This window comes from Salvelinus sp. IW2-2015, linkage group LG4q.1:29 (assembly GCF_002910315.2).
Source record: "Salvelinus sp. IW2-2015 linkage group LG4q.1:29, ASM291031v2, whole genome shotgun sequence".
NCBI classification, from domain to species: domain Eukaryota; kingdom Metazoa; phylum Chordata; class Actinopteri; order Salmoniformes; family Salmonidae; genus Salvelinus; species Salvelinus sp. IW2-2015.
In genome coordinates this window covers 16,560,803-16,585,952 of record NC_036842.1, presented here as the reverse complement: position 1 = coordinate 16,585,952, position 25,150 = coordinate 16,560,803, and the positions used below count along the sequence as shown (strand labels likewise).

General features: G+C 40.9%; 1 protein-coding gene across 1 annotated transcript in view; it reads left to right on the top strand.

The window, feature by feature from the left end:
- Positions 1-4,614: 4,614 nt before the first annotated feature.
- The window catches only part of LOC111961553 (stomatin), a 29,054-nt gene continuing 8,518 nt past the window's right edge, over positions 4,615-25,150 (top strand). The window contains exons 1-6 of the mRNA XM_023983932.3: positions 4,615-4,781; positions 5,441-5,550; positions 16,781-16,853; positions 20,912-20,994; positions 21,181-21,384; positions 22,459-22,593. Coding sequence (XP_023839700.1) covers positions 4,718-4,781; positions 5,441-5,550; positions 16,781-16,853; positions 20,912-20,994; positions 21,181-21,384; positions 22,459-22,593 — 669 coding nt within the window. The 5' untranslated portion in view covers positions 4,615-4,717. The remainder of the gene's footprint in view (positions 4,782-5,440; positions 5,551-16,780; positions 16,854-20,911; positions 20,995-21,180; positions 21,385-22,458; positions 22,594-25,150) is intronic.

Here is a 25,150-nt window from a genome sequence, read left to right as displayed (position 1 = left end):
ATTGTCCTATTGAAAAACAAATGATAGTTCCACTAAGCGCAAACCAGATGGGATAGCGTATCGCTGCAGAATGCTGTAGTAGCCATGCTGGTTAAGTGTGCCTTGAATTCTAAATAAATCACTGACGTTGTCACCAGTAAAGCACTCCCACACCATCACACCTTCTCCATGCTTCACGGTGGGAACCACACATGCCGAGATCATCCACTCACCTACTGTACTCTATGTCTCAGAAAGACATGGCGGTTGGAACCAAAAATGTATAATTTGGACTCATCAGACCAAATGACAGATTTCCACCGGTCTAATGTCCATTGCTCGTGTTTCTTGGCTCAAGCAAGTCTCTTCTTCTTATTGGTGTCACGCTCGTCATACAAAGGAGACCAAGGCGCAGCGTGATTATAATACATCTTCCTTTTAATAAAGAAGAATACTGAACAAACTATACAAAATAACAAAAACGAACGTGAACGCTATAAGCAACGACTGCAGACATGCAACATCACATAGACAATAACCCACAAAACCAATTGTGGTTCTCTGATTGGGAACCAATTCCGGCCACCATAGACCTACATTACCTAGACAATACCAAAACCCCATAGATATACAAAAAACCCTAGACAAGACAAAAACACCCATACCACCCTCGTCACACCCCGACCTAACCAAAATAATAAAGAAAACAAAGATTTCTTAGGTCAGGGCGTGACAATTGGTGTCCTTTAATAGTGGTTTCTTTGCAGCAATTTGACCACGAAGGCCTGATTCACGCAGTCTCCTCTGAACAGTTGATGTTGAGATGTGTCTGTTACTTGAACTCTGAAAAAATGTTTTGGGCTGCCATTTTTTGAGGCTGGAAACTCTAATGAACTTATCCTCTGCAGCAGAGGTAACTCTCTGTCTTCCTTTCCTGTGGCGGTCTTCATGAGAGACAGTTTTATCATGGCGCTTGATGGTTTTTGAGACTGCACTTGAAGAAACTTTCAAAGTTCTGGAAATGTTCCGCATTGACTGACCTTCATGTCTTAAAGTAAGGATTGACTCTTGTTTCTCTTTGCTTATTTGAGCTGTTCTTGCCATAATACGGACTTGGTCTTTTACCAAATAGGGATATCTTCAGTATAACCTTGTCACAACACAACTGATTGGCTCAAATGCATTCAGAAGGAAAGGAATTCCACAAATTAAATTTTATCAAGGCACACATGTTAATTGAAATAAAGATGGTTGAGAGAATGCCAAGAGCGTGCAAAGCTGTCATCAAGGCAAAGGGTGGCTACTTTGAAGAATCTCAAATATAACATATATTTTGATTTGTTTAACACTGTTACTACATTATTCCATATGTGTTATTTCATAGTTTTGATGTCTTCACTATCTACAATTTAAAAAATAGTCAAAATAAAGAAAAACCATGAAATGGGTAGATTGACTGGCACTGTATGTGAGAATGCTGTTCATTGACTACAGCTCAGTGTTCAACACCATTGTCCGCTCCAAGCTCGTCACCAATTTTAGGACGCTGGGACTGAACAAGTCCCTCTACAACTGGATCCTAGACTTCCTGATAGGCCGACCCCAGGTAGGGAGGGTAGGCAACATCACCTCCGCCACACTGACCCTCAACACGGAGACCCCACAGGGGTGTGTGCTTAGTCCTCCCCTGTAATTCCTGTTCACCCATGACTGTGTGGCCACGCACAACTCCACCACCATCATCAAGTTTGCTGATGACACGACGGTGGTAGGCCTGATCACTGGTGAAGATGAGACAGCCTACAGGGAGGAGATCAGTGACCGGGCAGTGTGGTGCCAGGACAACAACCTCTCCCTCAACATCAGTAAGACCAAGGGGCTGATCGTGGACTACAGGAAACGGCTGGGCGAGCACGCCCCCATCCACATCGACGGGGCTGCAGTGGAACGGGTCGAGGAGCTGTCACACCTTCTTCACAGCACCTCTTCCCCCTCAGGAGGTTGAAAAGATTTGGCATGAGCCCTCAAATCCTCAAAATGCTGCACCGTTGAGAGCATATTGACAGGCTGCATCACTGCTTGTTATGGCAACAGCACCACCCTTAATTGCATGTGTCGTGCGGACAGCCCAGTATGTCACTGGGGCCGAGCTCCCTGCAATCCAGGGACCTGGCGGTGTAAAAGGAAGTCGCGGAAAATCATTAAAGAATCCATCCAGCCAAGCCATAGAATGTTCTTTCTGCTTCCGCATGGCAAGCAGTACCGGTGCATCAAGCCTGACACCAACAGGCTCCTGAGCAGCTTATATCCCCAAGCCATAAGACTGCTAAATCACTAACAAAATAGCTACACTGACTATCACACACACACACTTAATTTAATCACACACACATAACGTGCATATACACATTTATACTGACTCTACACACAAGCACACAGTCACATACAATCATCATATACTCTGGTAGTACTCTGTTTATCATATATCCCGAAGCCTGGTCACCTTACTCCTATACATATCTACCTCTACCACTCCATTTTAAATAGGGTATTGGAACTGACCCTGTTGAAGTCAAAAGTTTACATACACTTAGGTTGGAGTCATTAAAACTCGTTTTTCAACCACTCCACACATTTCTTGTTAACAATATATAGTTTTGGCAAGTCGGTTAGGACATCTACTTTGTGCATGACATAAGTAATTTTCCCAACAATTGTTTACAGACAGATTATTTCACTTATAATTCACTGTATCACAATTCCAGTGGGTCAAAAATGTACATACACTAAGTTGACTGTGCCTTTAAACACCTTGGAAAATTCCAGAAAATGATGTCATGGCTTTAGAAGCTTCTGGTAGGCTAATTGATATCCTTTGAGTCAATTGGAGGTCTACCTGTGGATGTATTTCAAGGCCTACCTTCAAACTCAATGCCTCTTTGCTTGACATCATGGGAAAATCAAAAGAAATCAGCCAAGACCTCAGAAGAAAAATGTGGACCACCACAAGTCTGGTTCATCCTTGGGAGCAATTTCCAAATGCCTGAGGGTACCACGTTCATCTGTACAAACAATAGTACGCAAGTATAAACACCATGGGACCACGCAGCCGTCATACCGCTCAGGAAGGAGACGCGTTCTGTCTCCTAGATATGAACGTACTTTGGTGCGAAAAGTGCAAATCAATCCCAGAACAACAGCAAAGGACCTTGTGAAGATGCTGGAGGAAACAGGTACGAAAGTATCTATATCCACAGTAAAACGAGTCCTATATCAACATAACCTGAAAGGCCGCTCAGCAAGGAAGAACCCACTGCTCCAAAACCACAATAAAAAAGCCAGACTACGGTTTGCAACTGCACATGGGGACAAAGATCGTACTTTTTGGAGAAATATCGTCTGGTCTGATGAAACAAAAATAGAACTGTTTAGCGATAATGACCATCATTATGTTTGGAGGAAAAAGGGGGAGGCTTGCAAGCCAAAGAACACTATCCCAACCGTAAAGCACGGGGGAGGCAGCATCATGTTGTGGGGGTGCTTTGTTGCAGGAGGGACTGGTGTAGTTCACAAAATAGATGCATCATGAGGCAGGAAAATGATGTGGATATACTGAAGCAACATGCCAAGACATCAGTCAGGAAGTTAAAGCTTGGTCGCAAATGGGTCTTCCAAATGGACAATGACCCCAATCATACTTCCAAAGTTGTGGCAAAATGGCTTAAGGACAACAAAGTCAAGGTATTGGAGTGGCCATCACAAAGCCCTGACCTCAATCCTGTAGAACATTTGTGGGCAGAACTGAAAAAGTGTGTGCGAGGAAGGAGGCCTAGAAACCTGACTCAGTTACACCAGTACTGTCAGGAGTAATGGGCCAAAATTCACCCAATTTATTGTGGGAAGCTTGTGGAAGGCTACCGGAAACGTTTGACCCAAGTTAAACAATTTAAAGGCAATGCTACCAAATACTAATTGAGTGTATGTACACTTCTGACCCACTGGGAATGTGATAAAAGAAATAAAAGCTGAAATAAATCACTCTCTACTATTATTCTGACATTTCACATTCTTAAAATAAAGTGGTGATCCTAACTGACCTAGGATAGGATATTTTTACTTGGATTAAATGTCAGGAATTGTGAAAACCAGAGTTTAAATGTATTTGGCTAAGTTGTATGTAAACTTCCGACTTCAACTGTAGCTTACTTACTTCTTTTGTTTTTCTTATTTTATTTATTGTGTGTTTTTGTTCTACCTTATGTTATTTTTAGTACTTCATTGCTGTTGATTACTGCATTGTTGGTTTTAACGCTTTCAAGAAAGGCAATTCACTGTACTTGCGCAAGTGACATTAAAACTTGAAACTTGATATATTAAAACCCTCCTAATTCTTCTGTGTGTAAAACCCAAATGAGGGACCGAAGCGCTTAAATTATGTTTTTTTAGCAACTGTCCTCCAAGAGTTGCCAAATAATGCAGCTGGGTCATTTTCCTTTTCAGTAAACCAAATTATCGGTCTACATCATTTGTTGTTATAAAGCCACGTCATCATAGATTTTTTTTGTGTGTGTGCTTGACCCAGTAGGGGGTGACAAAGTACATGAAAATGAAGTAAGATATGTCAGTACATCCCCCCAGAGTACGTCTTATCTTGTGACACAAACATGCTCATTTTCATCAACACACATACTCGACTGAAGCGACAGTACTGAGATCAGTGACTGAACTGTATTTTACAATGGAGGAAGACGGCAAAGAAACCATTTCAATTAGAGAGAGTAAAAGACGGGAACGTCAAGCAGGTAGGCCTAATCCAGTTTATTTACTTAAGTCTGCTGATATGGTTATTTTCATAGACAAAATATCTACATTTGGTCATCTTTAGTTGGTCAAATCAACACATGACCAAAGAAAGCAGTGGAACAGAGAGCCACCCTACAAAACACCGTTATGGTGTGCGACGCACGCATTCTTATAGCAACGTATCAGACATAATGGTTAACTTACGTTTTTGCCACATTACAATTTTGCATTCAATACAGTTTGCCTGCAGTGTTGGGCATTTGCCTATTTAGGCTATTTGCCCAACGTCGATTTGCCAGATCAAATTCAGAATTAAGTGTTATAGTTAGTATCATAGCCCAGCCTGGTCTCGTAGACTAGACTTAACATAGTAAACGTAAATCTGCCAAACACATGCATATCTGGGTATTACCAGTAGTTCTAAAACTATTTTTAGCCTAATTGTTTGTAGCCTAGGTATCTGATGCACAATTTAAGCTACATAAGCTAGTCTTGGCAGATCACAGAAGAATACAGATGAAACATTTTGAAGAATGACGCTACCAGAAATGCATGATGTGGAAGGGGCTGCTCTTGGGTTGGCTGGGATGTGAGAATGTAAATGTTCTGGTTGCAGTTATATTTCACGCTGTTGGTATGTTTTTGTATTGTCTTTCAGCCTTGGAGAGCCCAGATATTGGTATTGGCTTATGTGGGTGGATCATTGTCGGATTATCCATCCTTCTGATGCTCGCGACTCTGCCTCTCTCCATATGGATGTGTATTAAGGTACAGTCATTACCTATACATCTACACAAGCTGGATGGTCTGTGAACTGAGAACTGGTTAGGGGTGTCATTGGTGTGAGTCTATTTATTCTGTGAATTGATCGCGAACCAGCATGCCTCGTTGCCCATCTAAATGGCCTTTCTCTCCTACTCGTGATGCAGCACCATCCGTCAAGGTTGTATTGTTAGATATTTACACACTTTAAACTAGGAACATATAGAAAAGGAACTGCCAGATGTGTCATAACGGCATGGAAGTAAAGCCGCAATGGGAGCCAAATTTGAAATGGAATACATTGAATACATGGAGCATGCTGGAAAGAAAACATGATTTAAATGGACTGTATTTTTGGAAGGGCTGGGTCACCATTCATGTAATACATTAAATATTTACATCTCATGGTAGTGGGAAGCTGCTTTATAGTTTTATGATGGGTCCATTCTTGGCAGCCCTGGTGTGAAGGGGAGGAATGGCAGAGCAGACCATCATATAACCCTAAATATCTTCATGTGCATCTTGGAACTACAATTTAAGAGGACCAGTGCTTCTATAGTGAAAGAAAATCTCACATCTGTGCCATTTGGGAGTGATGTGGTTAGACTAGCCTATATATCGTTGTTGCCTCTTCAGAGGGCAACAGTGGCGTGTATTCATGGATGCCAAGGGAAGCCAGGCTTCCCAAAATATTTGACCAAGATCATTTATCTTTTGTCTTTGTGTTTTCATAATTTCCCTTCAATTCACAAGTGGCTGAATCTCACCGGATAAATAATCTGAGCGAGGGAAACAGCGCCCCTATGTCTAAGTATGTGTAGCCCATGTATCTGACGCTATCTGGAAAAAAGAGTATGACATATTGCCACCGTAGCATTTGATTGATTGATTGATGCCAGCGAGCATTTTGCCTCCCTTGATTAAAAAAAGTATAAAATTATTAGCCAATCAGCGTTGAGTTGAGCTCAACTGTGGGTTGTCCAGGCACCGTAAAATGCCCCCCAAGGGAGGCCTTCACACCAATCAAATCACATCTAAAGCAAAATGTAATTCTTAGAAAAATGTGTCTGTTTCTAGTCTGCTTGTGTTGTTGTCCTGCAGTAGCTAGCTTGCTAAATTGGGCCTTTCTTAAGCCATTGATTTGAGATGGTGATTTGGACTTGTCGTTTTGACTAACAGTATCTATACAGGCCAATGATTATGATGGCGATTCTGATCTAACCATAAAGTCATATATTGTTCCACTGGCCTGAGATGATTCAATAAGTTCAATATGTAGCCTAGATGTAAAGTTGGTTTTACAGTCACACATTCGGACATTCAACAGACATTCAACAGACATTCAACAGACATTCAACAGACATTCAACAGACATTCAACAGGCATTCATCAGATATTCGCCAAAAGCCATTTAAAATTGTAAAAATCAATAACTAATTCATTGATTGTCACAAACATATAAATAGATATGGTTTATTCTATAAATGTCTAGAATACTTTTACAATCTTTGTTTTGAATAAAAATTCCAGTTTTGATTAGATGGAAATACATAAAATCTTTAAAATGCAATTTAAATCTTTATAAATCAATAAATACTTCACAGTTTGTCACAAACATCAAACTAGGTATGATATATTCTATAAGTGTCTAGCATACTTTTACAACCTTTTGCTTTGAGTAAACATTCCAGTTTTGATTTGATAGAGGGCATGTAGTTCGTCTAGAGGGCGTGTGGTCAAACTTCTAACGAGTCTGTTATACCCTATTAGAAGGGGCCTGGCATAAAATGCTGTATCTTCAGTCATATTAAATTAGATTACAGGAAAAAACTACGGGATTAAGGGGTCAGGCTTGACTAACAAAGAAGACAGGTGGATGGATCAAGAGGACCAAGACAACCAAGAGGATCAACATGAACATTCCACAGTGGAGATAAGGAAAACTAAGAGTGAACCGTAACACACACTACCGTTCAAAAGTTTGGGGTCACTTAGAAATGTCCTTGTTTTTGAAAGAAAAGGCATTTTTTTGTCCATTAAATAACATCAAATTTATCAGAAATACAGTGTAGACATTGTTAATGTTGTAAATCACTATTATAGCTGGAAATGGCTGATGTTTAATGGAATATCTACATAGGCGTACAGAGGCCCATTATCAGCAACCAACACTCCTGTGTTCCAATGGCACGTTGTGTTAGCTAATCCAAGTTTATCATTTTAAAATGCTAATTGATCATTAGAAAACCCTTTTGTAATTATGTTAGCACAGGTGAAAACTGATGTTCTGATTAAAGGAGCAATAAAACTGGCCTTCTTTAGACTAGTTGAGTATCTGGAACATCAGCATTTGTGGGTTCGATTACAGGTTCAAAAGGGCCAGAAACAAAGAACTTTCTTCTGAAACTCGTCAGTCTATTCTTGTTCTGAGAAACTCCGGGATGCTGGCCTTCTAGGCAGAGTTGCAAAGAAAAAGCCATATCTCAGACTGGCCAATAAAAATAAAAGATTAAGATGGGCAAAATAACACGGACACTGGACAGAGATATGGCTTTTTCTTTGCAACTCTGCCTAGAAGGCCAGCATCCCGGAGTCGCCTCTTCACTGTTGACATTGAGATTGGTGTTTTGCTGGTACTATTTAATGAAGCTGCCAGTTGAGGACTTGTGAGGCGTCTGTTTCTCAAACTAGACAATGTACTTGTCCTCTTGCTCAGTTGTGCACCGGGTCACTCTTTCTAAGTTACCCCAACATTTTTAATGGTAGTGTACGTATATACTGTGTAAATATATATATATATTAGCATCGGTATTGAAAGATACCAGGGGTGGATAACAAAACAAAACACAGATATAAGAAGTGGACGGTACATGTTTTGTTTTTTGGCTAATACATTATGATTTTCCTCTGAACTGTATGTGAACCCCTCCGCAATCTACTTGCACTAAGCATTAAAAACTAGGACAAAACCACATTTTTTCATGAAACAAAATATCAACTGGCCAAATATCAACTCTACATAATTCAGCAGGCAGCTGTGCAACTACGACACATAATACCTATTATACCAGTGTATAAACTACGTCACCTACATAGGTATTACCAAATCTCTTTCAATTCACATTCCTTGCAGAAATAACTATTTGCAAACCTTATAAAAAGTCCAGAAAGACAGTGGTCTTAGAAGGGTATTTATACTTTAAAATACATATTTTATGTGAATGGATGTGGATGAAAGAATTCTGCCAGTGTTATAATGTCCTAGTTGAATATGTTTTTCTTTACCTCCAACTCTATATATCCAAGTGAGCCTATGAGAACCTTGGGGATCAGATTTACCATTATACCCATTGATCAAACGTATAACAGACAGACACTGCTCAAAAGGAGATGTTTGTGATATTTACACTCAGTTGCCACTTTATTAGGTTCACCACCTTATTCACGAAAATAAATTGCTCCTACATACACCAAGTCCCGTGGTCTTGGCTTGCTAGACACTAAAGCATGCAGAGAAGTATTCAGGTATTCTGTTACTGTTTGTTTGGACTTTAGAATGTGCAAAATGACAGCACAGTCTGTGATGGTCTTTGGTAACTCAGAAAAGTTCAAAAACTTGTACTGACTGTAATAAACTCCAACTGGACTTAAAAACCTGAACAGTCTATCTCCTTTCCCAGTTTCATCAACTGGTTTGAATTCACACTGTTCCAGATGCAAAGGGGGGTTGTACCTAATAAAGTGACCACTGAATCTATAGACGTTCCAGAATGTGCTCTGGGAATACTCGGGGTATTAAATATTTGGCTGTAAGTGTTGAACAGTTGAATCTATTACCTCAGGAAATGGTACCATTTAGCTTGTCTGGGCATGACAAAGAAGGACTTCAACAAAGCCAAAGTAGAAAATGATTGGAAGGGGCCTCTTTGCTGTTAAATTAGAGAAGTATAAATAAATAATTGACTGTTGTGTCATGTAAGTGTTGCACTAAAAATGCAAACATTGATTTGGCATACACTTTAAGATTGTAAACGTTGTACAACTTTATGTAAACATTGTCTAACTTCATATAGAACAAATTGCACTTGAAATGAACATTTCTTTAAAGTTATTGCAAATAAATGCATATTTTCACTTTTTTTCTGCGACAATCACTGAATTAGTTGTTGATTTCTTCATCTTTAAATGTAATTTTGGAGATTTTATGTATTTCTATCAAATCAAAAATTTAATTTCTACTCAAAGCAAAGGTTGTAAATGTATACTAGACATTTATAGAATAAATCATACCTATTTTGATGATTATGTCATAATCAGTGAACACTTTATTGATTTATACCTGCTTTTAATGGCATTTTATAGATTTGATGTATTTCTATCAAATCAAAACTGGAATTTGTATTCAAAACAAAGGTTGCAAAAGTATGTTTGACATTTATAGAATAACTAGTTTGATGATTCTGTGACAAACGGTGAATTAGTTATTGATTTTTACATTTGTAAATGGCTTTTGCCGAATGTCTGTTCAATGTCTGAATGTCCGAATGTATGAATATAAAACCAACTTTACCTCGGTCCTAGATGTAGCCTAGTACGCTCACGTTGACTATCTTGCAAACTTAGCTGGTTCATTGTTGCCCATGGCAGGAAGTTAGGCTAGCAAACATTTTAGTTTAGTAGCCTATGACAACAAAAACTAAAAGCGTACTGTATGACAGAGCCATAGACCGTTTTGCCAACATGAAAGAGAGAATGGAATTAGCGTTCACAATTAGTGTGAGTCAAATGTTTTTACTCGTACGCACATACACAGACAGAAATCAGTACCATGGATAGCCACGTGAAATTTAGCAACATTGATTGGACTAAATTGTCTTTAAGTTAGTTTTCACTGTATTATAGCCTAATGGATTTGATGATGTTTAAATTGTGCCTGTGGTAACTCCGTGGTTCTAAATCAGTAGCTGTTTATAGAAAACAGTAACTTGCTGGACCATGCTGTAGGTCATGTAACTGTTTGTTACATGCAATATTTGCTTTGTGGACTTCGGACAGATGTTGTTCTCTGGGTCTGTGATGATACAAACGAATGTGTAATTTAATTTATTCCGCCACTGTATGACTGTTGTCTCTGCCTTATTGTATGTCACGGTGGTGTATTAATGATTGGGTTATAGAGCAAACAACGCAATTATCACAACCTAGGTTGTAATATGGCTTTTTTTACTGACTTGGCTTGGCTTCCCCAGTAATTTTACCCAGCGCCGGTTCTGAAAGTTGAGTAGGCAAATATAGACAGATGTGTGCCTTTCCAAATCATATCCAATCAATTGAATTTACCACAGGTGGACTCCAATCAAGTTGTAGAAACATCTCCAGGATGATCAATGGAAACAGGATGCACCTGAGCTCAATTTCGAGTCTCATAGCAAAGGGTCTGAATACTTATGTAAATAACACATTCCTGTGTTTTTATTTTTAATCCATTCGCAAAAATCTAAAGAAAAACCTGTTATTGGGTATTGTGTGTAGATTGATGAGAATAAAATTATATTTAATACATTTTAGAATAAGGCTGTAACTTTAACAAAATATGGAAAAAGTCAAGGGGTCTGAATACTTTTCGACCCCCACAGTTGAAAGTGCATTTCAGAGCAGAAACTATTCCATGATGTTCAAGGGACTGTCCGTATCTCTGAGAGAGAATTCTGATGAGTCACATATCTGGGGAAGTGTATAAAACAATTTCTAGAGTGTTGAAAGTTTCCAAGAGCACAGTGGTGTCCATCATTGGGAATTGGCCAGACAGAAGCGACTCCTGAGAAAAAGGCACAGAACTGCACGCCTGCAGTTTGCAAAAAGGCATTTGAAAAATTCTGAGAGCATAAGGCAAAAGATTCTATGGTCTGATGAGACAAACATTCTACTATTTGGCCTCAATGCAAAGCGCTATGTCTGAAGAGAACCAGGCACAGCTCATCACCCGTCTAACACCATCCATACCGTGAAGCACGGTGGCAGCAGCATCATGTTATGGGGATGCTTTTCAGCAGCAGGGACTGAAAAATTAGCAAGGATAGAGGGAACAATGAATGGAGCCAAATATAGGGAAATCCTGAGAACCTGCTTCAGAGTGCAAACAACCTTAGACTGGGGCGAAGATTTACGTTCCAACAGGACAATGACCCCAAGCATACAGCCAAAGCAATGCTAGAATGGCTTCAGAACAAGAATGTGAAAGTCATTGAGTTGCGCAGCCAAAGCCCAGACTTGAATTCCATTGAACATTTGTGGAAAGACTTGATGATTGATGTTCATCGCTGCTCCCCCATCTAACTGACGAGTGTTTGAGAAAGTCTGCAAGGAAGAATGGGAGAAAATACCCATGTTGTGCAAAGCTGATACAGATACCCAAGACGATTCAAAGCTGTAATCGCCGCCAAAGTTGCTTCTACAAAGTATTGTCTCGGGTGTAAATTAGATTTCGGTATTTCATTTTCAATACATAAGCAAAAATGTATAAAACATTTTTTCACTTTGACATTATGGGGTATTGTGTGTAGATGGGTGAGAGAAAAAACAACTATATAATCCATTTTGAATTCAGGCTGTAACTACAAAATGTGGAATAAGTCAAGGGATATGAATACTTTCTGAAGGCACTGTAGTGCTAAACTTGAAGAACTTGGACGTCTTGGTGAAGTGAAATGATTTTGAACGATACAATGTAGCCTAACAACACTGCTCGGAAACAGCACAGATGTGAGATTTGCTTCACTGTAGAAGAACTGGTCCTCTTACATGTTTGTTCCAGGTTGCATATCAAAATATTTCAGGGCATATTGAATGTTTTGCTCTTCCTATAACAGTCACGCCAAGCACAGGGTTACTAAAGATGCAAGCACAGGGTTACTAAAGATGCAAGCACAGGGTTACTAAAGATGCATGCACAGGGTTACTAAAGATGCATGCACAGGGTTACTAAAGATGCATGCANCAGGGTTACTAAAGATGCAAGCACAGGGTTACTAAAGATGCATGCACAGGGTTACTAAAGATGCATGCACAGGGTTACTAAAGATGCATGCACAGATACTTAAAAAAGAATTGGGCCTAACAATGGGCCTCAGGATCTCATCACGGTATCTCTGTTCATTCAAATTGTGTTCATTGTTCGTAGCTTATGCCTGCCCATACCACAACCCCACCATGGGCAACTCGGTTCACAACGTTAACATCAGCAAACCACTCGCCCACACAAGGCCATACACGTGATCTGCAGTTGTGAGACCGGTTGGACATACTGCTAAATTCTCTAAAACAACGTTGGAGGCGGCTTATGGTAGAGAAATGAACATTCAATTATCTGGCAACATCTCTGGTGGACATTCCTGCAGTCACCATGCCACTTGCATGCTCCCTCAAAACTTGACACATCTGTGGCATTGTGTGACAACTGCAACTGCAAGTGTGACAACTGCACCTGTGTAATGTTCATGCTGTTTAATCAGTTTCTTGATATACCACACCTGTCAGGTGGATGGATTATCTTGGCAAAGGAGAAATGCTCACTAACAGGAATATAAACAATTTTGTGCACAACATCTTCAGCTCATGAAACATGGGACCAACTTGTTGCATTTATATTTTTGTTCAGTGTATATATTTAATGTAATTCATGAATTGTGACACAGACCTTCCCGAAAATGCATTTAAATTGCTATATTTATTTTTTCCACCCTGCTGCATGTATTAAATGTATTCCATTTCAAATTTGGCTCCAAATGCGGCTAGTTCAGGGGGTATTGTGACGCATCTGACAGTTCCTTCTCCGTATGTTCATAGACGTTAAATATGATATCTCAATTACCAGTGTAGGGAAAAGTTAGTCAAAAAGGGGAGAGGGGGCCTCCCAAGTGCCGCTAGAGATTCTGGATTTGAGTCCAGGCTCTGTCGCAGCCAGCCGTGACCGGGAGACCCATGGGGCGGCGCACAATTGTGCCAGCGCCGTCCGGGTTAGGGGAGGGTTTGGTCGGCAGGGATTCCTGTGGCGGGCCGGGCGCAGTGCACGCTGACACGGTCGCCAGGTGTACGGTGTTTCCTCTGACACATTGGTGCGGCTGGCTTCTGGGTTAAGTGGGCATTGTGTCAAGAAGCAGTGCGGCTTGGTTGGGTTGTGTTTCGGAGGACGCACGGCTCTCAAACTTCGCCTCTCCCGAGCTGTACGAGAGTTGCAGCGATGAGACAAGACTGTAACTACCAATTGGATACCACAGAATTGGGGAGGAAAAAGGGGTAAAAAAAAACATATACACAATGCGTGGCAGGCTGACCAGCATCCCGGAGTCGCCTCTTCACTGTTGACGTTGAGACTGGTGTTTTGCGGGTACTATTTAATGAAGCTGCCAGTTGAGGACTTGTGAGATGTCTGTTTCTCAAACTGTACACGCTACTGTACTTGTCCTCTTGGTCAGTTGTGCACCGGGGCCTCCCACTCCTCTTTCTATTCTGGTTGTGCTGTTCTGTGAAGGGAGTAGTACACAGCGTTGTATGAGATCTTCAGTTTCTTGGCAATTTCTCGCATGGAATAGCCTTCCTCAGAACAAAAATAGACTGACGAGTTTCAGAAGACAGTTATTTGTTCTGGCCATTTTGAGCCTGTAATCGAACCCACAAATGCTGATGCTCTATGATGATGATCAACTAGTCTAAAGAAGGCTAGTTTTATTGCTTCTTTAATCAGGACAACAGTTTTCAGCTGTGCTAACATAATTGCAAAAGGGTTTTCTTATGATCAATTAGCCTTTTAAAATGATAAACTTGGATTAGCTAACACAACGTGCCATTGGAACCCAGGAGTGATGGTTGCTGATAATGGGCCTCTGTACTAGAGGTTGACCGATTAATCGGCTTGGCCGATTAATTAGGTCCAATTTCAAGTTTTCATAACAATCGGTAATCAGCCTTTTTGGATACCGATTATGGCAGATTACATTGCAATCCACGAGGAGACTGCGTGGCAGGCTGACCACCTGTTACGTGAGTGCAGCTAGCATTCAAATGATCTTATAAAAAACAATCAATCTTCACATAATCACTACTTAACTACACATGGTTGATGATATTACTAGGTTAACTAGCTTGTTCTGCGTTGCATATAATCAATGTGTTGCCTGTTAATTTATCATCGAATCACAGCCTACTTCCACTTCGCCAAACGGGTGATGATTTAACAAAAGCGCATTCGTTGCACAAATGTACCTAACCATAAACATTAAACATTAAGAACTACCAGCTTTCATATGTTCTCATGTCCTGAGCAAGGAACTTAAACATTAGCTTTTTTACATGGCACATATTGCACTTTTACTTTCTTCTCCAACACTGTGTTTTTGCATTATTTAAACCAAATTGAACATGTTTCACTATTTATTTGAGACTAGATTGATTTTCTTTATGTATTATGTTAAGTTTAAATAAACGTGTTCATTTTTCATTCAGTATTGTTGTAATTGTCATTCTTACAAGTATATATATATACTGTATATATATATAAAAATCGGCAGATTAATCGAAATCGGCTTTTTTTGGTCCTCCAATAATCGGTATCGGTATTGGCGTAAAAAATCCTAATCGGTCGACCTCTACTCTGTACGCCTATGTAGATATTCCATAAAAAATCTGCCGTTTCCAGCTACAATAGTCATTTACAACATTAACAATGTCTACACTGTATTTCTGATCAATTTGATGTTATTTTAATGGACATAAAATTTGCTTTTCTTTCAATAACAAGGACATTTTCTAAGTGACCCCAACTTTTAAACGGTTGTGTGTGTGTGTGTGTGTGTGTGTGTGTGTGTTTGTGTGTGTGTGTGTGTGGTGTGTGTGTGTGTGTGGGGTGTGTGTGTGTGTGTGTGTGTGTGTGTGTGTGTGTGTGTGTGTGTATTAGAGGTCGACTGATTAATCGGAATGGCCGATTAATTAGGGCCGATTTCAAGTTTTCATAACAATCGGAAATCGGTATTTTTGGACACCGATTTAAAATTGTTATATTTTAAGATTTTTTTTACACCTTTATTTATACTAGGCAAGTAGTTAAGAACACATTCTTATTTTCAATGACAGCCTAGGAACGGTGGGTTAACTGCCTTGTTCAGGGGCAGAACGACAGATTTTTACCTTGTCAGCTCGGGGATTCAATCTTGCAACCTTACGGTTAACTAGTCCAACGCTCTAACCACCTGCCTTACATTGCACTCCACGAGAAGCCTGCCTGTTACGAGAATGCAGTAAGAAGCCAAGGTAATTTGCTAGCTAGCATTAAAATTATCTTATAAAAAACAATCAATCAATCAATCATAATCACTAGTTAAGTACACATGGTTGATGATATTACTAGTTTATCTAGCGTGTCCTGCATTGCATATAATCGATGCGGTGCGCATTCGCGAAAAAGGACTGTCGTTGCTCCAACGTGTACCTAACCATAAACATCAATGCCTTTCTAAAATCAATACACAAGTATATATTTTAAACCTGCATATTTAGTTAAATATATACTTCTGTGTATTGATTTTAAGAAAGCCATTGATGTTTATGGTTAGGTACAGTCGTGCAACGATTGTGCTTTTTTTGCAAATGCGCTTTTGTTTAAACCATCCCCAGTTTGGCGAAGTTGGCTGTCTTTGTTAGGAAGAAATAGTCTTCACACAGTTCGCAACGAGCCAGGCGGCCAAACTGCTGCATATACCCAGACTCTTGTTGCAAGAGAAGTGACACAATTTCCCTAGTTAAAAGAAATCCATAGCTTTTTTACATGGCACATATTGCACTTTTACTTTCTTCTCCAACACTTTGTTTTTGCATTATTTTAACCAAATTGAACATGTTTCATTATTATTTGAGGCTAAATTGATTTTATTGATGTATTATATTAAGTTAAAATAAGTGTTCATTCAGTATTGTTGTAATTGTCATTATTACAAATAAGTTAAAAAATCGGCCGATTAATCGGTATCGGCTTTTTTTGGTCCTCCAATAATCGGTATCGGTATCGGCGTTGAAAAATCATAATCGGTCGATATCTAGTATGTATGTATGTGTGTGTGTGTATATATATATATATATATATATATATATATATATATATATATATATATATATATATATATATAAATATTAAAAAAAGAGGAGAGAACTATGACTACCCAGCCTGTGTTACTTTCTCTCCCAGATTGTGAAGGAGTATGAGAGGGCCATCATCTTTCGGCTGGGGCGGATCCTACGAGGAAGAGCTAAAGGGCCAGGTAACATACTCCCCATCATCACCTTCACACCCACCGTCCTTGGAGAAACTCTGTGCCTATTAGCTATGATTCTTGGATTCTTTCAATGTCCCATAATATTACATTTTAGTCTCTAAGAGTATGATATAGACGAAAATCGCAGTAAACAGGATGTGGGCCTGTCTTGAAACCACCTTAACTGTGAAAGTATGTTAGGAAGAGGAGTCAAGCCCCTACTTATTGTTAATGTGGTTAGGGGTAAATCTGCTTTGACCTATTTGTTTTACATTGTGGTGGGTTACCACACTATAATTGTTCTTCCGTTGAACCACTGTGATGGAGTTCACTGCAACGGATCTGTTCTGCACTTCCTGTGTCCTAGTTTAACCACTCCTGTCCTGCAGTAGCTTATGTTTAAACAGAATTCCAGAACATAAACCGAGTTCGAGGGTTCACACTGGAATACTTTCAGCAAGCACATTAATTAAAATAGTGCTGGTCTTTGTTTTCCGAAGCGTAGTTTGTGTGGTAGGATTTTTGCCTTGGTAACACTGTAAAATATGTCTGGGGTATATTTGGCATGACAAACTGAATATACCAATAGTTGGTCTTCAGATCGATGTTCATGGAATACTTTGAGAGGTCTCTATTTAACAATAAGTCACAGAATTTGGCAGCAATAGCAATCAATTAACTAATAAGCTTAAGAGACTTAAACTAAGTCTCTTGTCTAAATGAGTGATCTTAGAGCTCCACTGCTGTCCTGTACAAACTGATGACTTGATGAGAAGCAGTGGGCCTGAGTCATAGTACTGGACTGGTAGTGCAGAATAAACACCAACATCCCTCCTCAGCTCTCTCTGATCTTTTTTTTGCCTACTACCAACCACCTATTCGGAAGATTATTTTGTGCATTTCCTGTTTGTGTGTTTTCCTTTACTCTAATGATATTACCCTTTGATGCTAACTTTTTCCCTAATTGAGGCTCTCCTCATTTCTCTAATGGCCCGATTCAGACTTAGGAAATGTACGCTTTTCCTATGCACACCTTTCCTACGCACTTCTCAGTAGTTGGTATTCAGACTTACCATATGCAGGTGCAAAATAAATGATATAAAGAATGATAGCAAAAAGCTTTGGAGCACCTTAAATTACATTTTGGGAAAAAAGGCTAACTCGGCTCCATCATTAATTGAATCAGATGGCTCATTCATCACAAAACCCACTGATATTGGCAACTACTTTAATTACTTTTTCATTGGCAAGATAAGAAAACTTAAGTATGACATGCCAGCAACAAACGCTGACACTAAACATTCAAGTATATCTGACCAAATTATGAAAGACAAGAATTATACTTTTGAATTCTGTAAAGTGAGTGTGGAAGTAGTGAAATAATTATTGTTGTCCGGTGTCTGGCAATCTGGATGGAAAATTACTGAGGATAATAGCGGACGATATTGCCACTCCTATTTGCCACATCTTCAATCTAAGCCTAATAGAAAGTGTGTGCCCTCAGGCCTGGAGGGAAGCTAAAGTAATTCCGCTACCCAAGAATAGTAAAGCCCTCTTTACTGGCTCAAATAGCCAACCAATCAGCCTGTTACCAACTCTTAGTAAACTTCTGAAAAAAATAGTTTGACCAGATACAATGCTATTTCACAGTAAACAAATTGACAACAGACATTCAGCATGCTTATAGGGAAGGACACTCAACAAGCACAGCACTTACACAAATGACTAGCTGGAAGAAATTGATGATAACATTATTGTGGGGGCTGTTTTGTTAGACTTAAGTGCAACTTTTGACATTATCAATCATAGTCTGCTGCTGGAAAAACGTATGTGTTATGCTTTACACCCCCTGCTATAATGTGGATAAAGAGTTATTTGTCTAACAGAACAACAGAGGGTGTTCTTTAATGGAAGCCTCTCAAACAAAATACAAATAGAATCAGGAATTCCCCATGGTAGCTGTTTAGGCCCCTTACTTTTTCAGTCTTTACTAACGACATGCCACTGGCTTTTGAGCCAGTGTGTCTATGTATGCGGTTGACTCAAAACTATAAACGTCAGCTACTACAGCTGTTGCTAGTGGTCCTCAGGAACAACCACACAAATGTGACAGAGGAAAGAAAGGTAAACTAATGATGTAATGGAATGATGCAAAATGTAAGGAAACTAACACTAAAATGACAGTTACAAATGTAAGGAAACTAACACTAGTTAGAAATGTATGTGGGTATAACTGACTGTGGCTACCGATAGTGAATAATATTTAAAAAGATACAAATTGCAAAAAATACAGTGTGAAGAAAAGTCTGGGCATAAAATTAAAACATTCTACAAATCAAAAATCAACTCGGTAGATTTGGCGCTATACTGTTATTTGCACATTTCTAAAGAAGTTTATAACTTCGGACTCCAAATGTCATACCTGCAAGTTATAGTGCCAGCATTTCGTAAACTTCACTGTTGAAAAGGTGATATGTTGATATGCTTCAGTTTACTGCCATATGACTGGTTTGACATTTGTCTCCAGTGATCATAAGGTAAAATGGATCTAAAACAATTGTCATTTATATTTACAATCCCCTTATCCAAATGGCTTGCTCATTTACCTAGCTCTTATCAATAGCTCTTATCAATAGCTCTTATCAATTAGTAAATTACAGTGCATGGATATTGGGGTTATTTCTTTTAGAAAAAAAAGAAAGTAGAGGTTGTTCCACTTGGAACCGACAGGTTACTCAACCTTATTCATTGTGCATAAAGGTGGTGGAATTATGAGGGAGTTAAGTCAAGGTTAGAATATGGTGTATCTGTAGACACACCTTTGCCACACCTTCATTTCTTTGCTCTCCACCTCAAAAGAATAGCGGGTTAATAGCATGCTATTCTCATGCTTAAGTTCAAGGTCAGAATACGCGTAGAGAGAAAAGTCTATAAAGGGAATTATGTTCCATTTACGCACTTCATTCGTGTTGGAATTCCCCCCTAGCTGAGCAGAGAGGCTAGATCAGAGGCATGCTATCTCTTTGTAGTTGGAGTGGAAGAGTGGTGCTGAGGGTTTGGTTGACATTTCACCCTCAGTAGATGGTGGCATTCTTAAGATAATTGATTAATTAGCTGTATTTACACTTTAACAATGTGCAAGATACGCTATTGCCATACAAATCTCCAACCTTCAGTGTAACTATAAAGTGGCCCCAGTAGTCTATCTGCCATAGCCAGGCTATGGACCTCAAACTCTCAAGCCTTGCTCTCCATGGGTGAAACATGATCTAGCAGGATTCCGGAACAGCCGCATGATCACAGCCTGGGGTAATAATAAACCGTGTCCATCTGTCACGAAGGGACCCTCAAGTTCCTCTGCTGCCCGGAGACACAAACACCAAACTTGAGTTTAATATTTGGTTTCGCCAACTAAACTCTGCTCATTATCTCTATGGTCTTTCCCCCTCCCTCCATAGTAAGTCTTGTCCAACTGCCAGAAAATATATTTTAACAGAATCAACTGTTATAAGTCAGGCTATGGGCTAGTCAGTAGTCATTGCATTTGCAAGTTTCCCTGATGCTTTATGCATTGGTGTTACTCTGCATTAGCCTTAAACCAAGTTGGTGTGGTGAGTGAACCAGTGCCATTTTTAGGGTGGGAATCCAAGGAATTTTCCATCATATCCCATGATGCTTTGCATAGCGAATTCAGAGCATACTCCTGTGTTGCAGACTTGCAGTACAGTACAACCAGGGCCAGCAGCTAGCATTTGGCTGTAGTCCCAGCTGGGAACAATTATTCTAGAAAAAGAAGGAGCTGTTTACATGAGTGAAAGTTGCACGGGGCAAATGCCTCTGTTAAAGGGATACTTCATGATTTTAGCAGCGAGGCCAAAATCCCAAAGTATCCTTTTAAGCCCCCTGTTTGGCCTAAGCTACAGTATCTTACACACCATCATGCCCATAACTCTGGGTTTGTACTGTACTGATTGTACAATAGTTGTGAGACTAATGGAACTGAGGCTTGATTTGTAGCTTTAGGCTTTGCTGTTAAACATGTGTGTGTGCACATCACCCCACAGGCCTGTTCTTCATCCTGCCGTGCACAGATAATTTCATCAATGTGGACATGCGCACCATCACCTTCGACATCCCCCCACAAGAGGTGAGCCCCGCGCCCCATTACCTTAATTACTCTTATCATGTAATACCAGTTATGATCAGTGCTTATCATGTAATACCAGTTATGATCAGTGCTTATCATGTAATACCAGTTATGATCAGTGCTTATCATGTAATACCAGTTATGATCAGTGGTGTCAGTAGTAACTGATTTTCCCCTTCTCCCTAGGTTCTGACCAAGGACTCAGTGACGGTCAGTGTTGATGGAGTGGTGTACTACCGTGTTCAGAATGCCACCCTGGCTGTGGCCAACATCACCAATGCTGACGCTGCCACCCGCTTGCTGGCACAGACCACCCTGAGAAACGTCCTGGGCACCAAGAACCTGGCTGAGATCCTGTCTGACCGCGAGGAGATAGCCCACAGCATGCAGGTACTGGACCACAGAATCCTACCAGTCACTCTGACCATAACCTGACCATACACACACCCCATACTCCACAGCATGCAGGTACTCTAATGCACTGTGGTCTGTTCTTTATTTAGTCTTGCTATAGCAACTTAATACCACACTTTGCAGCAAGCCATAATTGCCATAAAACAGGAGATGTTGCTAGAGTTCACTAAATGCCACTAGGTAGCAAAGGTGGAGGGGTATTCTCATGATTAACAACTCATGGTGTGATTGTGGAAGCGTAAAGGAACTCAAGTCCTTTTCTTCTCCCGATCTGGAATACCTCAACAATTACCTCCTGAGATCATTTTCTTTGGTTATTGTCACTGCCGTGTATATTCCACCCCTCAATGTTTTTAGCAGTGCGACTGCATCTAGGGTATTACGCAAGGTTAAGGTTAGGTGGTTAACAGATTTTTCTTACTCCGCCGCCCTTGGGTAGGTGGAGGGAGTCTGGAAGTGCAGCTAGGAATCTTTGGGTTATCCTAGAATTTATAGTGCGGCTTTGGATAATCCTTGGTTCGGGTCTGAGGGAATTATTTGTTCCGATTGCAAACCTAATAAGATGGTGATTCAATAGTCCATAATTATGAGGATAAACATTTAGATTTATTCCACGGGACAAAAATAGATCCAGGGTATGATTGTGGCAATGTGTATGTCCTGAGACATGTTGGTCAAAACCCACTAGTAATGGTGTGGGTAATTACCTTTCACCTGTTTGTGCCAGAAACAATGAGTTTTCTCTGTAGTAATGGTTCAGCCGTGACACTAACGAATCTGCACTCTGCTTTTTCTCTAGGGCACTCGGAAACAACGGTACAACGAAACCTAATCATTACAACAATTGTTAAGTGGGCACATTTTTTTTTCTAGGCGCACTGCTGCTCTTAAAATTGCATTTAATTTCAGGTCACACAGCAAAATATTTCGGAGCATATCCGACCAAAATGGTCGCACTTTTGAGCCCTGTCTGGGCCTGTTGTGACCTGAGGTTCCAAAAGGAGCGTGTTGGATGTAGAGTTCCGTGTCTTATCCCCTGTGTTTCCTCAGACTACCCTGGACGACGCTACAGATGACTGGGGTATCAAGGTGGAGCGGGTGGAGATCAAGGACGTCAAACTGCCCCAGCAGCTCCAGAGGGCCATGGCTGCAGAGGCCGAGGCTAGCCGCGAGGCCAGGGCAAAGGTACGGTACTGACACACATACAGACCAGGGTAACACACACACTCGAATATACAGGCATTGGTCTTTAGTCTATTTTTCAGTCCCTTGAGTTGAGCTAAATCCTTTTCCTCTGAGTGAAAAATCCCACTTGGCTTCTATTATATCGTTTGTTAATTTGATTGACTCCCAAAATAAATCATCCAGATGAAAATGTTTTCTTGACTGGTCAACACGTCATCTCCCTTGTTCCTTAGCAACCAGTGGTCATATCGTAAGAACCCGAGAGCATAGCAGGTCACAAGCTGGGGCTTCTCTGCCCGAGTCTCCTCCCATCGGCCATTACACTAATTGGATATTATCTTCAATCTGCTGGTTAAAGATAAGAGGGCTCTCTGGGATTGATTTATTTAATCATCCACTCACTATGGTTACTCTCTGTATGCTTACATTCACTTGATATGTGTCTGAAGAAGAAGCCGAATCGTATCGGACCGTGAGGAGACAGACAGGATGTTTTGGTGCTCACCTCTCGTAGAGGCTTTTTTTTTTACAATATTACCAGGTGCAGGACTAATTGGCCAGTAAAGTTTGTACAGAAAATAACAAACAGGGCGTTGACAAAGACTTTAATAAATCAAAAGTATTCTCAATTTAAACTATTCTGGCAACAACTCTTTGCCTCTAACAAAACTCAGGTATAACTCTACTCTAGCCAACCTGTTACCCGCCCAGCCTGCTCTCCCCCAGGTATAACTCTACTGTAGCCAAACCACATCAAATCAAATATAATTTTATTTGTCACATACACATGGTTACCAGATGTTAATGCGAGTGTAGCGAAATGCTTGTGCTTCTAGTTCCGACAATGCAGTAATAACCAACGAGTAATCTAACCTAACAATTCCACTACTACCTTATACACACAACTGTAAAGGGATAAAGAATATGTACATAAAGATATATGAATGAGTGATGGTATAGAACGGCATAGGCAAGATGCAGTAGATGGTATCGAGTACAGTATATACATATGAGATGAGTAATGTAGGGTATGTAAACATAAAAGTGCATAGTTTAAAGTGGCTAGTGATACATGTATTACATAAAGATGGCAAGATGCAGTAGATGATATAGAGTACAGTATATACATATTGTCACGTTCCTGACCTGATTTCCTTTGTTTTGTATTTGTTTTAGTTGGTCAGGGCGTGAGTTGGGTGGGTTGGTCTAGGTTGGATTTTCTATGTTGGGATTTTGTGTTCGGCCTGGTATGATTCTCAATCAGAGACAGCTGTCAATCGTTGTCCCTGATTGAGAATCATACTTAGGCAGCCTGGGTTTCTGTCACGATCGTGTGGAGGAGAGACGGACCAAGGCGCAGCGGGATATGAATACATCTTCTTTTATTAGAACGACGAAGATGAACACGAAACGAAACACTTAAACAAACTATACAAAAACAACAAACGACCGTGAAGCTACAAACGAAAGTGCACACACAAGCTACTTACGTTCAACATAGACAATTACCCACCAACACCTAAAGCCTATGGCTACCTTAAATATGGCTCCCAATCAGAGACAACAATAACCAGCTGTCTCTGATTGAGAACCAAATCAGGCAACCATAGACTTTCCTAAACACCTACACTCAACCATAGACATACCTAGACACATACACTCAACACAAACCCATACACTACAACCAATATATATACCCATACACTATACCATATAATCACCCAAAACACACACATACCCCATGTCACACCCTGACCTAACTAAAATAATAAAGAAAACAAATAATACTAAGGCCAGGGCGTGACAGTACCCCCCCCAAAAGGTGCGGACTCCGGCCGCAAAACCTGACATATAAAGGGAGGGTCCGGGGTGGGCCCTAATATGGCGGCGGCTCGGGTGCGGGACGTGGCCCCCACTCCAGCATTGTCAATATCCGCTTCGGTGTCTCTGGTAGATCCTGGCTGACTGGCGGATTCAGCCGATCCCGGCTGACTGGCGACTCTGGCTGCCCATGGCTGGCGGGCGACTCTGGCCGCCCATGGCTGGCGGGCGACTCTGGCCGCCCATGGCTGGCGGGCGACTCTGGCCGCCCATGGCTGGCTGACGGCTCTGGACGCCCATGGCTGGCTGACGGCTCTGGACGCTCATGGCTCGCTGGCGGCTCTGGCAGATCCTGTCTGGTTGGCGGTTCTGGCAGATCTGTCTGGTTGGCGCTCTGGCAGATCCGTCTGGTTGGCGGCTCTGGCAGATCCTGTCTGGTTGGCGGCTCTGCAGATCCTGTCTGGTTGGCGGCTCTGGCAGATCCTGTCTGGTTGGCGGCTCTGGCAGATCCTGTCTGGTTGGCGGCTCTGGCAGATCCTGTCTGGTTGGCGGCTCTGGCAGATCCTGTCTGGTTGGCGGCTCTGGCAGATCCTGTCTGACGAATGGCTCTAGCAGCTCCTGACTGACGAACGGCTCTGACGGCTCGGGACAGACGGCGGCTCAGACGGCATGGGCAGACGGATGGCTCAGACGGCACTGGGCAGACGGATGGCTCAGACGGCACTGGGCAGACGGG